The sequence below is a fragment of the Dermacentor variabilis genome, chromosome 1 (assembly GCF_050947875.1).
Source record: "Dermacentor variabilis isolate Ectoservices chromosome 1, ASM5094787v1, whole genome shotgun sequence".
NCBI lineage: Eukaryota > Metazoa > Arthropoda > Arachnida > Ixodida > Ixodidae > Dermacentor > Dermacentor variabilis.
In genome coordinates, this window is record NC_134568.1 from 103,229,085 (window position 1) to 103,242,574 (window position 13,490).

At 39.9% G+C, this 13,490-nt stretch overlaps 1 protein-coding gene across 6 annotated transcripts in view; it reads left to right on the top strand.

The window, feature by feature from the left end:
• LOC142582232 (histone-lysine N-methyltransferase SMYD3-like) overlaps positions 1-13,490 on the top strand; it is a 58,373-nt gene that overhangs the window by 6,690 nt on the left and 38,193 nt on the right. For 5 of the 6 annotated variants that reach the window (XM_075691715.1, XM_075691734.1, XM_075691724.1 and 2 more), the window contains 4 exons: positions 226-336; positions 1,239-1,308; positions 10,296-10,426; positions 13,220-13,287. In XM_075691715.1, the coding sequence (XP_075547830.1) occupies positions 226-336; positions 1,239-1,308; positions 10,296-10,426; positions 13,220-13,287 (380 nt within the window). The remainder of the gene's footprint in view (positions 1-225; positions 337-1,238; positions 1,309-10,295; positions 10,427-13,219; positions 13,288-13,490) is intronic. The other variant, XM_075691706.1, reaches the window with a different exon arrangement.

A 13,490-nucleotide genomic window follows, 5' to 3' on the forward strand; every position in this document is an offset into this window, starting at 1 on the left:
CATCCTGCACCCAACTTAGTGCATGTGAAAATGCGATATACACTTGTGTTTTGTCTCTCTTTCACTCCCTCTCCCCACATGTAGGGTAGCAAACTGGACGCAGTCTGGTTACCCTCCCTGCCTTTCCTTCCTCCTTTCTCTCTCTCTCACATTCTAGGTCCCCACTATGTATATGCATATTGCATGTATACTAATCCTTTCATGGTACTCTATTTGTGTGTACAGAGATTGGCCTGGCCAGACCACAAGGTGGAGTGTGCAGGCTTGTGCAAGGTGTCCCCAAATGTGCCAGACACATCAGTGCGGTACTTCTGCAGACTGCTGGTGAAGCTCAGTGTCAGTAACGTGGCAACTTTGCATCTTAAATATTTGCATTGTTCTTAGGCACTGAGTACAAAGCCTTAATTAAGTGAGGTGAACTGTGTTCCACATTTGTATGGAACATTAGTCCTCATCTGTGAATAAGTTGTGAAACTCTGTCAGAGTGATAAAAAGGACAGTGGATTCAGAGGTTGAGGTTTGGGTGTTAGCACAATGTTCATTCATACCAAATTTTGATGTCCCAGATTTTGGCCGATTTTTAGACTATCTAGTCTTCTCTCTCTCTTCTTTTCATTCTGCAAGGACTTCTTATTCCTCATTCATAATTCTGCTTGCATGTTGCACCATAGCCTAAAGTTGCTTGTTGTAGTGATTGTTATATAGTGTAAAGAATAGTGTGAACTGGTAACATGTTCAGTGGCACTCACAATTGCATGACACTTGTTGTTTCTAGTATTAATACTACAGTTGAAAACTAAAGCATCATTTGAAGCTTTCCTGGTGTTGTTTGACCTATATAATTGTCATGTCCTTAACCCATGGCCTGGTAGATCTGGAACCTTACCTGTTATTGATAAGCATATGCTATGTTAACAATTTAGCATGTGCTCAGTGGATTCAAAGGCAAACAACACAATCATGTCACAGGATGCACTTCAACATACATTTTCCTTGAAAAAATATATATGATAGCCTTTTATTTTAAATGTTATTAAAGACAAGTTTGCTATACAGAAAGCTCGCTATTCATATTTAATTCAGTACCATGGCTATCTAATTTGTATTCAATGTGGTTTCAAGAATTTATATTTGCACGCTTTTACTGAATGATCTGTAGTGCTGTGTGCCCATCATAATTGATACTCCCTTGTATGCAAGGATGACTTCAGAACATTTTCAATCTTCAACCCTTTCAGAACAAAGATGCATGGTCAAAGGCCGAGATAGTGTTTGGAAAGAAAAGGTGTTTTACAGATCTCATGTCACGTAAGTAAAAATAACTGAAAGGGAAAATGGTCACTCACCCGGTGTAGCACCAAGCTACAAAGGAAACCCAATATGGGATTCTCAGAAAGAATGCTTCACAGTTGAATAAAAATTTGTCCTGGTCCGGGGATTGAACCCAGGACCAATGCCTTTCTGTGACGGTCGCTTTATCATCTGAGCTAACCAGGAGGCTAGCCAATTGCAGAATGAGGGCAAATCAATCAACAACTCAATGCACGAGGACACTGAAATAGCAAATATGTTCTGCAGAAGCCTGCAAGGTGGAGAAAGCTTTGTAGCTTGATGCTACAGTCTGGTGGATGACAATTTTATCTTTTATGAACCTTCTTCCACCCTGCAGGCTTCCGCAGAACTGATTTTACATAAGTAGAAAGGACTTCATTTCATCAGGAAGATGAGCAAGTGAAGTCACTTTACGTTTTACAGTGACAGTAAACAAAAAGAATTGTCAGTTTATGTTGTATGTTGACATATGTGTAGGCATGGAAGAGCTCATTTTTTCAAAAGCATACACAGGAAATTCTAAGACAAGCATGAAGGGAACCTGGGAATTGTTTGCTTATCATAAATCTATTTTAACATAAGTGCGTCAAATTACAGGAAGCTAAACAAAGATGCCCAAACATTTTGGTTTATTAGAAAATCTGCCTTATCATTTTTCATCATAAAGGGAGTGTCTAGTCGGCACATATCTTTTTTTTTTTTTTTAATGATATCTCCCATGTTGGTGTGTGTCTAGATTTTGGCACAAAACTGTATTAGGGAACGAATGAGTGGCATTGTGGCTGCCCACTTATTGTATTCTGCTGCAGGCCCATTTACTTGTCTCTACTAGAGTCCTTGTGATGGTGCAGAGATGTGGGGACCTGGGCAGCCAGGCCTGTATTTTAACTGTAATTGTGTTCTCCTACTTGTATCAGCTTCACCACCCCTGCAGGATATGGTGTTAATTACCTTATCTCTTTTGTTTTCACCTGCATGTCAATTATTTGTAATTCCCATTTCGCTGCATTAAAAAGCAGTTATTGATGCTGCTTTCTGCCAGATCCGACAGTTTGGTCCTCCTCTGAAAACTAAATGTGCAGTACAGTCCTCTGAGGTTAGAATGCACACATTCCGTGCCTTGCATAAAGGGGGGAAACGTTTTTGTTACTTACTTTAGACACCTGAAATTTTCAGCAAATATCCAATCTAGTGTGCTGATTGCAAAATTGCAATTAGCTTTTTTTTACAAGTCAATCATAGAAAGAGTTGAAAAAAATGTGAGTTATAAATGTGGGAGGTGAATTGCAAAAAATGTACTGCCACATCAGAGCTAAAATTAAGCAGGTATTTTACTAAATGTCCAAAAAGTGCAACTTGGCATTAAAATTTTTTAATCTATATTTTAGATGAAGTTATGAAATTCTAAAGTTGCAACACTGCAGGTGTGAATTTCGTTAGTGATTTCTACAAGATTTCAAAATGTTGCCATGCCTTAAAACACTATATCATAGTGGTTCTGCACTCTAAGGCTCTCGCATTCAAGGGAAAAAAAATTGGGAGAATTGAATGACTAGCAGAGAGACAGTGCCGCTCACAAAATTTGCATCTTGCAAAAACAATTTTTTGAGAAAAATGCAGAAAACTAATAAGAGTTAAAAAATTTACACTTCAAGCCACAGAACCAGGTAGCTTTCTTCTGGAGCATCATTGAAGCATCATTTTTGGCAAGAAAGCAAGCTGGAAAGATGCTCTTTCAAATGAGACCAACATGGCCTGGCTCTGATAAGTGGTTTTGAAATAGCAAACAGCACAAAATGGGTTATGTTCATTGCTTGCATGGGTGAAATTGAGCATTTTGAAGTATAAATGCAGTGTTTTTTTTTTTCCTGGGACATGTTTCGAGCTAGTTTTCTGCCAGCAGGTATGCCATGATATGTAGATAACAAATAACAGAAATAAAAAGTGGATTTTTATGTTTCCAAAACCCATGAGGTTTATGGCGCTCTTTGGCCATGATTGGGGGGAAGGCGGGGGGCGGGGGCGCTTGCGCCACAAAAACTCCGTACATCAACATAACCCATGTCGTTGCCATTCAGTGGCTGTCTTTAAAGAGACCCTGAAGTCGTTCGGGTAGGTCCTTCTGATCATTAAATGACGCATTTAAGCAGTCTGCATAAGGCATGTAATTTATTAATAAGGTTTTAAAAATGTGCATCGCTACCTATCACAGTGGCGCCACCCCCGCTTGATGTAGTTAGCCCAATTGACGTCAGTTAGGGGAGATATCTGATTGGCTACCCAGGTCGTGCTATTGATAGTTTTTCCAACTTTATAGTCGCAGTAGTTGGAATGTTGGTTAATTTGTTTGCATATTAAAAGTAACAAAGAGAATACACGACGACAATTTATCACTGCACTCAAGCACTTCCGACACACAGAAAGTGTAGTACATCTTCTTGTATTACAATGTTCTCCGTGTTAACATGAACTGTGTGATTACTTGCTGCTTTCGTATTTTGCACTGTTACGATAGCCTTCTCTTGAGTAGGGACGTTGAACTTAACCCTGGACCTAGTGGGGTGCCTTCAGCAAGTACATCAAAGTCAAGTAAGGCTGATAATACTACTACAAGTAGCAGTCAGTGCTCCACTAGTTCCCCTCCAGAGACGGCTAATCTTCTCGCGCAATTGTTGGCTGGTCAGAAACAAATTGCAAGTGACATTGCCGATATCAAGGAATCTTTTAATTCGCGCTTCGAAGCCCTTGAAACACACGTGTATCTTCGCTCGAATGTTCTACAGCAGCTGTTGACTGTAGTGCAATGTATGACAGGCTTAAAAAATTGTCTCACTTAGCGAATCGATCACTAAACTCACTTCAAAATCCGATGAGTTAGAAAACTGTTCACACCGGAACAATATTCTTTTGCATGGTTTACTGGAAACACGTGATGAAAATACTGCTTCTTTATTGCATACTGTAGCACAGATGCTAACAAAGCATCTTCATATAAAATTTCCCGATATTGAGTGCTGTCACCGTGTGGGCAGATCAAAAGAAGGTCGATCATGCCCTGTCCTAATGAAGATTTTTGACTTTAGGGAAAAAATTTGAGTTATGAAAAATGTTACGAAACTGAAAGGGTCTGGTTCGTACATCACTGAAGACTTAGCCTTAGGAAAGAAACTGTGGGACTCAACTGCAAGCTTTCATGATAATGGATCCAGAGTAAAACTATGCTACAATCATGCCTACATTGATGGCACGCGCTACATATGGGACACTGGTACAGACAGTCTAAAGCGCGATTCTGGTCATGTTCCTAAAACACCTTTTGTTTCTAAAGCCAGAGCAACTTCTCATTGACTTCCGCCAAGTACTGTTAAGCTAACTATTCTGTATCTCGCTAGAAGTATCGTTAACAAGTTCGTGCCTTTATTGGCTCTTGTTACATCATACTCTCCCCATGTAGTGGCCATAACAGAGACCTGGCTGCATGATGGCGTGTTTGACTCTGAATTTAGTCCAGCCGGCTATGTAGCAATACGGAATGACCGATCAAGTGGTAAAGGTGGTGGTGTTGCGCTGCTTATTCGCTCAGACCTAAAATTTTACATGCTCCCTAACTCACCTAAGGTTGAAGTTCCTTGGTGTAAGCTATATTTAAACAAACTTTCTACAATTCTTGGTGTATGCTATCGCGGACCAGGTTCCTCATTAGAAGATTTACAGAGGCTTAGCATATTCATGCAGGAACACGACTTCGGCACCTCGAACCTTGTGTTCGTGGGGGATTTTAATGCACTAGACATTGACTGGCGAACCCTGAGTTGCACTGGTCATGACCTTTCCATTTGTAAGGAACTTCTTTCTCTTTCATTATCCGTTGGTCTTACTGAAATCGTACAAGCTCCAACCCGCCATAATTCTCTCTTAGACCTAGTTTTTCTTGGTTCTCAGCTCGTCGAAACTGGTTTTCCGTGCTATGTAATCAGTGGCATTTCTGACCACAAAGCTGTACACGTGTGCCTTCCCTATTCATTAATTAAGCTGCGGCCTAATGTTACACAGTTTTTTTACTTCATTCATGCTGATGACACATCTATAACAGACACTAAAGCTTCTACTTTGATTTCTTCCGAGCACTTGGTCTACATGATAACGTTGACACATTAGTCGATGCATTTAAGCGCATCGTAAAACTATGCATTGACAATTTTGTTCCCCTCAAGACTAAAAAGAGAAATCCTAAGATTCCATGGATGAATCGCAGAATACTGCAAATATCACGTCCTGTTCGTCGTCTGTGCCAACTGAAAAAGGCATGTAATCCTGACAGTATCATTCACCTTGACACTGCTAAGGAAGGACTACGTATCAAAATGAAAACAGCTAAAAACTTTTATTTTCAAGTTGAACTACCAGGATTATTAACTCTAAGCTGCGCAAATTCTGGACTTCTATCACACCAACTAAAACTGCTGCAGTTTCCTTTATATTAGATAGCACGACTATTTCAGACCCCTCCGATATAGCTAATGCTTTTAATGTCTACTTCCAGTCAGTGTTCACGCATGAAAACAACTCTCTCCCATCATTCACAAATACTAATCCTGAGCTCTCTATCGCCGATGTGGTAATCAGTGAAAACGGCATCCTAAACTTGATTCTCAATTTAGACAAACAAAGAAGTGCACTGGTCCTGACAATATTCCGAACAACTTTCTAGTAAGATACTCTCTCTGGTGTTCACATTATTTGGCGGTCATCTTTCACGAATCCTTGACTTCAGGTATCGTCCTCCAGTCTTGGAAGCTAGCCAAGGTCCTGCCTCTGCATAAATCTGGTGAAAAGCATTTTTTTTTCTAACTATAGACACCTATGTCGCTTACCTCCAATTCTGGAAAGCTACTAGGTCATATCATACACAAGTATATAACAGAATACCTTGAATCCAATAAAATTCTCTCTAACATACAACATGGATTTCGTCGTGGTTTCAGCACAACAACACAACTGGTGGGATTTTCACATGACATTACTAGAAATCTTGATATTGGCAATCAAATTGATGCGTTATTTGTAGACTTTTCCAAAGCTTTTGACACGGTTATACACAACAAGCTACTAAGTAAACTAAACGTAATTTTAAATAATCCTCGATTGATCAACTGGATAGCTAGCTTTCTTAACTGTCGCTCTCAATTCGTTTCATTTAATTCCACTTCATCCTCAACTGTACATGTAACATCAGGTGTTCTACAAGGCTCTGTTCTGGGACCCTTGTTATTTTTAATATTTATGAATGACCTTCCTAACAACATTAAGGCAAAAGTCTGTCTTTATGCCGACTACTGTGTCCTATACCAGGTAATTTCTTCTCCTAGTGATCACGCCCTACTTCAGGATTCCTTCAACAGATTTTGCACCTGGTGTACGTACTGGCAGATGCGCATTAACTTTCAAAAAACTGTAGTAGTGTCATTTACAAACAGCCATTTTCCTTCACAGCATGTGTATACTTTCATTAACACAACAGTTCCCTGTGCACAGGTAGGTGTACAAATACTTTGGTGTTACCTTCACGCACAACATGCAGTAATCCCAGCATATTGATCGCATTACATCTATAGCACTAAGAAAATTAGGTTATTTGAGACAGACATTATCTAAATCGCCAAAACACACTAAATTACTAATGTATAAAACACTCCTTCGTCCTGTATTAGAGTACACTTCATGCGTCTGGAACCCCTATAAAGTGTGCGACATTAACAAAGTTGAATTAGCACAAAGGAAGGCTGTTTGTTTCATTTGTCATCGCTATGATCGTGATTTTTCGCAATGAATTCTTTGAATTTATCTCTTCTATGCACAAGGCAGCATATGGATTCCATGAAGCTATTACATTCAATTATTCACTCATGTTGTTGACTATTCACTGATGATTACATCTTGTATGCCAGTGCTCTTCCAACTAGACGTCACACCCTCGACCTAAAGCCTTTCTTTGCGCGCACTAACATGTTCAAACACATTTATTTCCCGAGAGTTGTCGACTGTTAGAATGAGTTACCCGGTTCTGTTCATGAATTGGCACTGTCTGATTTTGTAGAAGCACTAGTGTGACAAGATTGCTGTCCCTTTTTTTATCTATTATGTTCAACTGCCTTTTTTTCTGTTTCTTGCATTTGTTGTACTCCACTCCTGCAGTAGGCCCTGAATAGGGCTGCAGTATTTGAAAATAAAAAAAAATAAAATCATTGTTGGGTCTTAAGATTTCTTTTTGCGAGCACCACGGATCACCCTTGTTATGTTGTGGGCTGCGAATATAGCAATCTGCGAAATGTCAAGCTGCTTCCCTCTGCAAGGTAACATGCGAGCGGAGTGGCTGCAGCGTATCGGGCTGTCGGTATCGGATCGGTTCCAGCACGCTGGAGGATTACTACTACAACAGAGAGTTTAAGTGTGTCCAGTATTTGTGTAAATGCAAGTGCAGGCTGACTGGGCGTTTTACCGGATGAGCAGGGGCATAAACGTGAACGGCCTGCACTGTGCAGCCACCTGGTGGCACAGCTCAACGTGACAAACACAGAGCTAATTGGCAGTAACCAAATGTATTCTACTTTCCTGCAGGTATAAATTTTTGACAGGAGCATAATCGTGAGCATGTTGTCTTTTTAAATGTTTTAAATGTTTTACACTTGGTTACAGTACTAGTAGCTCTTTGTTGGTCTGGTTAAGCACTGCATTAGCAGGTGGCTGCACCATACAGGCCGCTTACGTTTACGCCTCAGTCCATCCGTCAAAATGCCCAGCTCGCCTGTGGTTACAGGAATACTGGGCACACTTGGTGGATTGATGGCTAGGCCGCTAATGGAATGGTTGGAGACGCTTCGTGCGCTGGCTCCAAGACAACCAGAAGTAGAGAACACAACGGCACATCATGTTGCAGAGCCAGCAAAGGCAGAGCTTAGCCCTCATCACTCAGTGAACGAGTTGAGGAGAAAAAAAAAGCATGGCTAGGGAGGAGGGTAACTTGTAATCGTCCATAGCTCTCTTAATGAGATGCTTCACTTAAATTTTGGCGCTAACATTTTATTGTAGCCGTACCCTATGCATCTACAAAATTTGTCCAAACTGTTTCAGGTTTGGTCAAACTCAGGTTCAGTTCAGCTGAATCCACTATGTCGGGTGTATCTAACTACGACAAAAGTACACATGCAGCCATAAAATACTGTTTGTGATTTACGATGCTCGACATTAAGTCTGAATAAATTTCTATTCTGTAAAGTTAACTGTACAGGTATTTAATTTGTGAGTGCCAGAATCAAATGCATGCTACATTTTTCTTGCATTATAAAATCTGTTGTGCGTTATATTTGGGTGCACATCGTTTTATACTATCAACCCATAAAAGCTTAGTGTGCATTTGGTTCGGGGTTGCACTACAATCGGACAAATATTGTCAAATGAAGCAGTGCTATGGTCCAAAGTTCTTATGCCTCTTCCTTTAATTTGGCCTGCTAGATACAGTCAATTTTATCGGTCTTGTCAAGATTGAATTGACGGAAGTCAATTGGAATTAAATATATGGTTTACACAGTGCACTAAGAGGAAGCTTCAGCTCAGGGGCTCATATCTAAGTACATAGGAAAGGAGAAATTGTGTTTCTCGGCAGCCACTGCAGCAAATTTGATGGAGTTTGTGGCATTTAAAGAAAAAAGTTAAACTCTAGTGACTGTTGGTAGTAAAGTTTAAATTTAGCCCATGAATTTTTTGGATAAAGAATGTTAGAAATCGAAAATTTTCAGAAAACGAAACTATGCAAGTTCACAACTCTGTAACTCAGCAATGGAAGGTGATAGAAAAATTATGTAAATTGCATCTAATAGTATATCTAAAGCGTACAAAATTGATGTATTTTACATGGCTCTCAAATAGACCACTAGTATGTGAATAGGACTTTTGCAAAACCCTTAAACGCTTTTAGACAATGTAACAAATTCGTGTAAGATAAATTGATATATCACATTTGTCCACTTTGGATCTTCTGATGGATGAAGTTTACAAACCTGCGTTATCTGTTCTTGGTGCAGAGCTATGAATTTGTAAACTTTGTGTCTTCTTTAACAACTTACAAATTATTGAAAATTCCTTTTAAAACATTCAGGCCTTAAATTAAAATTCCACTTCCAGTGGTCATTAAAATGTAACTTTCTCTCTCAAATGCAACAAATGTCATTAAAATCGGCGCAGTGGTTATCTCAAAAAAGCGTTTCTGCATTTTACATGTATTTTAATAGGCGGCATTGGAGTTGGGTCTGAGCTAAAGCTTCATCTTATATTTGGCCCTTTATGATCACAAGGGCATATTCTGCTGCCTCAATGCATTTGTACAAAACCGTCAAAATTGTTTTAGGTTCTCTTTAAAAGCATGGAGGCCTCATTGCACTTGCTTGTGGCCATTGGTGTTTTAAAGTGTAAAGGTGCCAGCAAGACAGGCCATCATGCCTTGTATTCACTAACTGACTTGTATACATTTGACCTATATTCACCAATTTTACTGTAATTATGTTATAGCCCCTGTACCCACTCTTCATGTATGTCCCTTACAGGACCCTTGAGGTATAATATATTTTTTTAAATAATAAAGTGTGGCATACCAGTGAAAGTCAGAAATATTAACTTCTGTCCTTAAAACCATTTATGTTTGGTTGCTCAACAACTCCCAGTGTTGCAATTACATTGAATTTTTACTGCGTATATTCAATTAGGCAAGTATCATGACAATGGCTGAAATAAATGGCTTATGCTTGCAATTTTTACCCTATTATCTTTGGTATTTGTGTAAAAGACTTCCATGTCCCAGTGTTTATCAAGATCTGGTAAGCATTGTGTGTGAATGTGATGTATGTCATGACTGTTTTGTGTTATCATTTGTAGCAGCAAAGCAACCCACTTTCTCCTGCCACATTTAGATGTAGAGGCCATCAAAAATGACCATTCACGCTATTTAAAGGAATTTAAAAGGCTATGGGAGACGACCAAAGTTTTTCTGGATGACAAGTACTTGCCAGAACCTGAGGTGGGTCTAGAGATTTATGGCAAGGTAAGCATTCGTGGACAAAATCAGTTAGGATATGGGTGGGGTGTTTAGTGTAGTAACAATCTATTGCCTGTATTATAAGTAGAGTAGACTCCCTACGAACTTGGAACCATGAAAATCATCTTATCAGAAGAATAATTGGCAACATGACCAGGTTCATCCAAATATCTTACTTCAAAATGGTAAATAAAGTAGGCTTAAAAAGAGAAAGAAATGGCATAAGAAAGCATTTATTTAGCTGAACTCAATAGAAAACTGTTTTCAAGTGGTACTTTTGCTTGGTTTCATCCAGTCCATGATGGATGTTTGGCACTTCTGTGCAAATCGGCGAGCAGCCACAAACGATGTCGTCTCACCTGATGACCTTAAAAATCCTTCTACACCTTCATGTTGCTCGCAAAAGTTCACTACGGAGTTAAAGCAGACATCTGCTGCCTCACAGGTCATCGGTGCAGGCTCCAAGCTAGTGAAAGTACAAAGGAGCGCGCTGAGTGCGTGGCAAAGCAGTGCAATCTAGAGGAAAGTCTAGGTGATGTTGAGTGAAGTTGAGTGAAGGGAAGGAGAAACGAGGCGGAGCATTGCAGAGGAGGAAGATAGGCGGAGGAGCAATGGGTTGACCTCTTCTGGCAGTTGCTACAGGTTTTGTTTGCGATATGGACGTAACGGGTTCGTCTCGTGATAACATCGCCTCGCGCACCATACGCTGTGTGTGCAAGTGAAAGCGTGCAGCAGTGAGCCAATGATGGCGGCTCAATCTCGTGTGCACAAAGGGGGAAAGGGGGAGAGGGGAAGCACACCATCTTCCGTCGTGTGCATGGCACCGGGGAAGGAGGAGGGTGTTGTACTTCGGTCGCGTGGACTTTATCTTGAATGTAACCTGCTTTGGGGCTCAGTCTAGGTAGGCCAATGGCTCGTAGATTTGCATGCGCTGTGTACTCGCTGCTCACTTTGTGTTGAAGCGATAGACAGCACAAAGGTCACTTCATTCGCTGCTGCTGCCACGATTCCTCACGGCAGCATTTTGACAGCGAGCATCCCTGGTCATAGAGAGTGATGTGTTCGTGCTTGCCTGTGCACGTTGACACCATGCTTGTTAATTTTGTTAGTAAGCAAATGTTGACAAAGGGGCGTTTTACTCTTGCAGCTGCTGCGTATGGCGCAGCTGCATGAGCCCTGTCTTGATTGAATACGATCTACGATGTGAACAGTCTAGGCATATCGAGTGTCAATAGCTTCGTTTGCGCTATAGCACTCATGCGCTTGCACGTCACCCGCGTTCACGAAGTTAAACATCACTGCCTCTTTTTGTTTCCTCCTGTTTTCGCCTCTGTCCACGGGCGATGTGCACTGCAGGCCACTATTAGGGTGCCTTGATGTGTAGACCCCTGCTCACGGTGCATTGAGGCACCCTAGCCTCCAGGATCGGTATCGGTGGCGGTCATTCCGAATGTTCGTCTTAACTGAAAAGCACGTCCGAGGTGATTCTTCTAAAGTGGATTTTTTTTTCATCGAGTCTATGGAAAACCAAACAAATGTTCCCATATTGTTTGTTATATGCAAGAATTCAGCTTAACCGAGTTTGTCCTAATGAGAATTCACTGTACTTGAATTGGTGATAACAAGCGCAGTAAGTTTTGTCATTATCCAGGGGTCTACTTTGAGGTAAGACAGGCAATATTTAATGTCCAGTTCATTTGCATACTGAGAAATGGACTAGCGCCTTGTATGCTGCATTAAATTTTAAAACTAGATAGTGCTACCTGAGGTCATCATTGGTTATGTGCACATTATGTGCAATTAATGCCATTGTGCAAGTTCCTAACACTAAAAAAGCCTCTTAGTATTTTTCTTTGTTTACAAATTGGTTGTAAACATTGCATAATCATTGATACTGTGCACATTTTTTCTTGTAACCAACATAGCTGCACAAGGCAAGCTTGTGACAAAATTATCTACTAGATATTTCAAGAAGCGCATATATATAGAAAGGATAATAAGATGGGGGTGCAGCTACATTGCTTGTACAGTAAACATGTTCAATATAGCAATCAAACAAAATATTTCAGTTTAATAAATTGAAGTTCTAGTATTTTGATTGCAGATTGTAACGAGATGGCATATAGCTCATTGTATGCTTTCTTCTATGCATTGGAACGGAAATGTTATGCTATGATATGCAACTTGATTTTCTGATCTCAGTGCTGGCTCAGGACTGTGCTGCCACCTCTTGATGCATATTGACAGTTATCTCATTTGGAAGCTTACTGTTGCTTTGTCGCCTTCTGGAATAGTAAGCTTTATTGTTGTTTAAAACAAAGCATGATGTATTCATGTCACTCTGGCTCTATACAGCATGACTCAAAACAACAAGGGCTGTATCTCTTAGCGAAAATTGCTTTTTTTCTACCATCACAGCCGTCTGAACTGGGCTAAGTTGCATTTGAGACTTGCCACTTTCCTACTATTTCAGTGTGATTTCAAGCATCATTCATGTTTAAGGTTGAAATATATGAAATTATTCTGCTAGTTTCACTTGATTATCAGTTATAATGCACTTTCTGTAACCAAGAAAAGTAAGCCCATACTTAAGCACCCTTCTGTAATTTTGTGAAGCATGCATTTTAAAATTTGAACACAGAGCTTTTGTTTCAAATTCAAACTTGCTGCTGAATAAGCATTTTGTTTGGTCTTATATACAAAAATTTAATCATTCCCATGTAGAAAAATGAAATTGTTGGAATGCTACAAGTCTCGTAACATGGCTAAAAATTTGTATTTTGTGAATTGTTCATTCAGATGATTATTAACAGCTATTGCATATGCAATGATGAACACTCTCCTATTGGAACTGGCTTATATATTGGGTGAGTGTATCTCTGCTACAATTATGTATACCTTTCATTTAGTTCTTTGCTATTTAAATTTACCAAATTAGGTTTTTCTCCTAATGAACTAATCCAACTAATTTGATGCATGTGCATGCATTTCGATGCAAAAATGTACATGGAAGCTTATGATCACTGAAATGAGAGTCAAGTCTGGACGATGTGAACTAAAGTCAAACCTT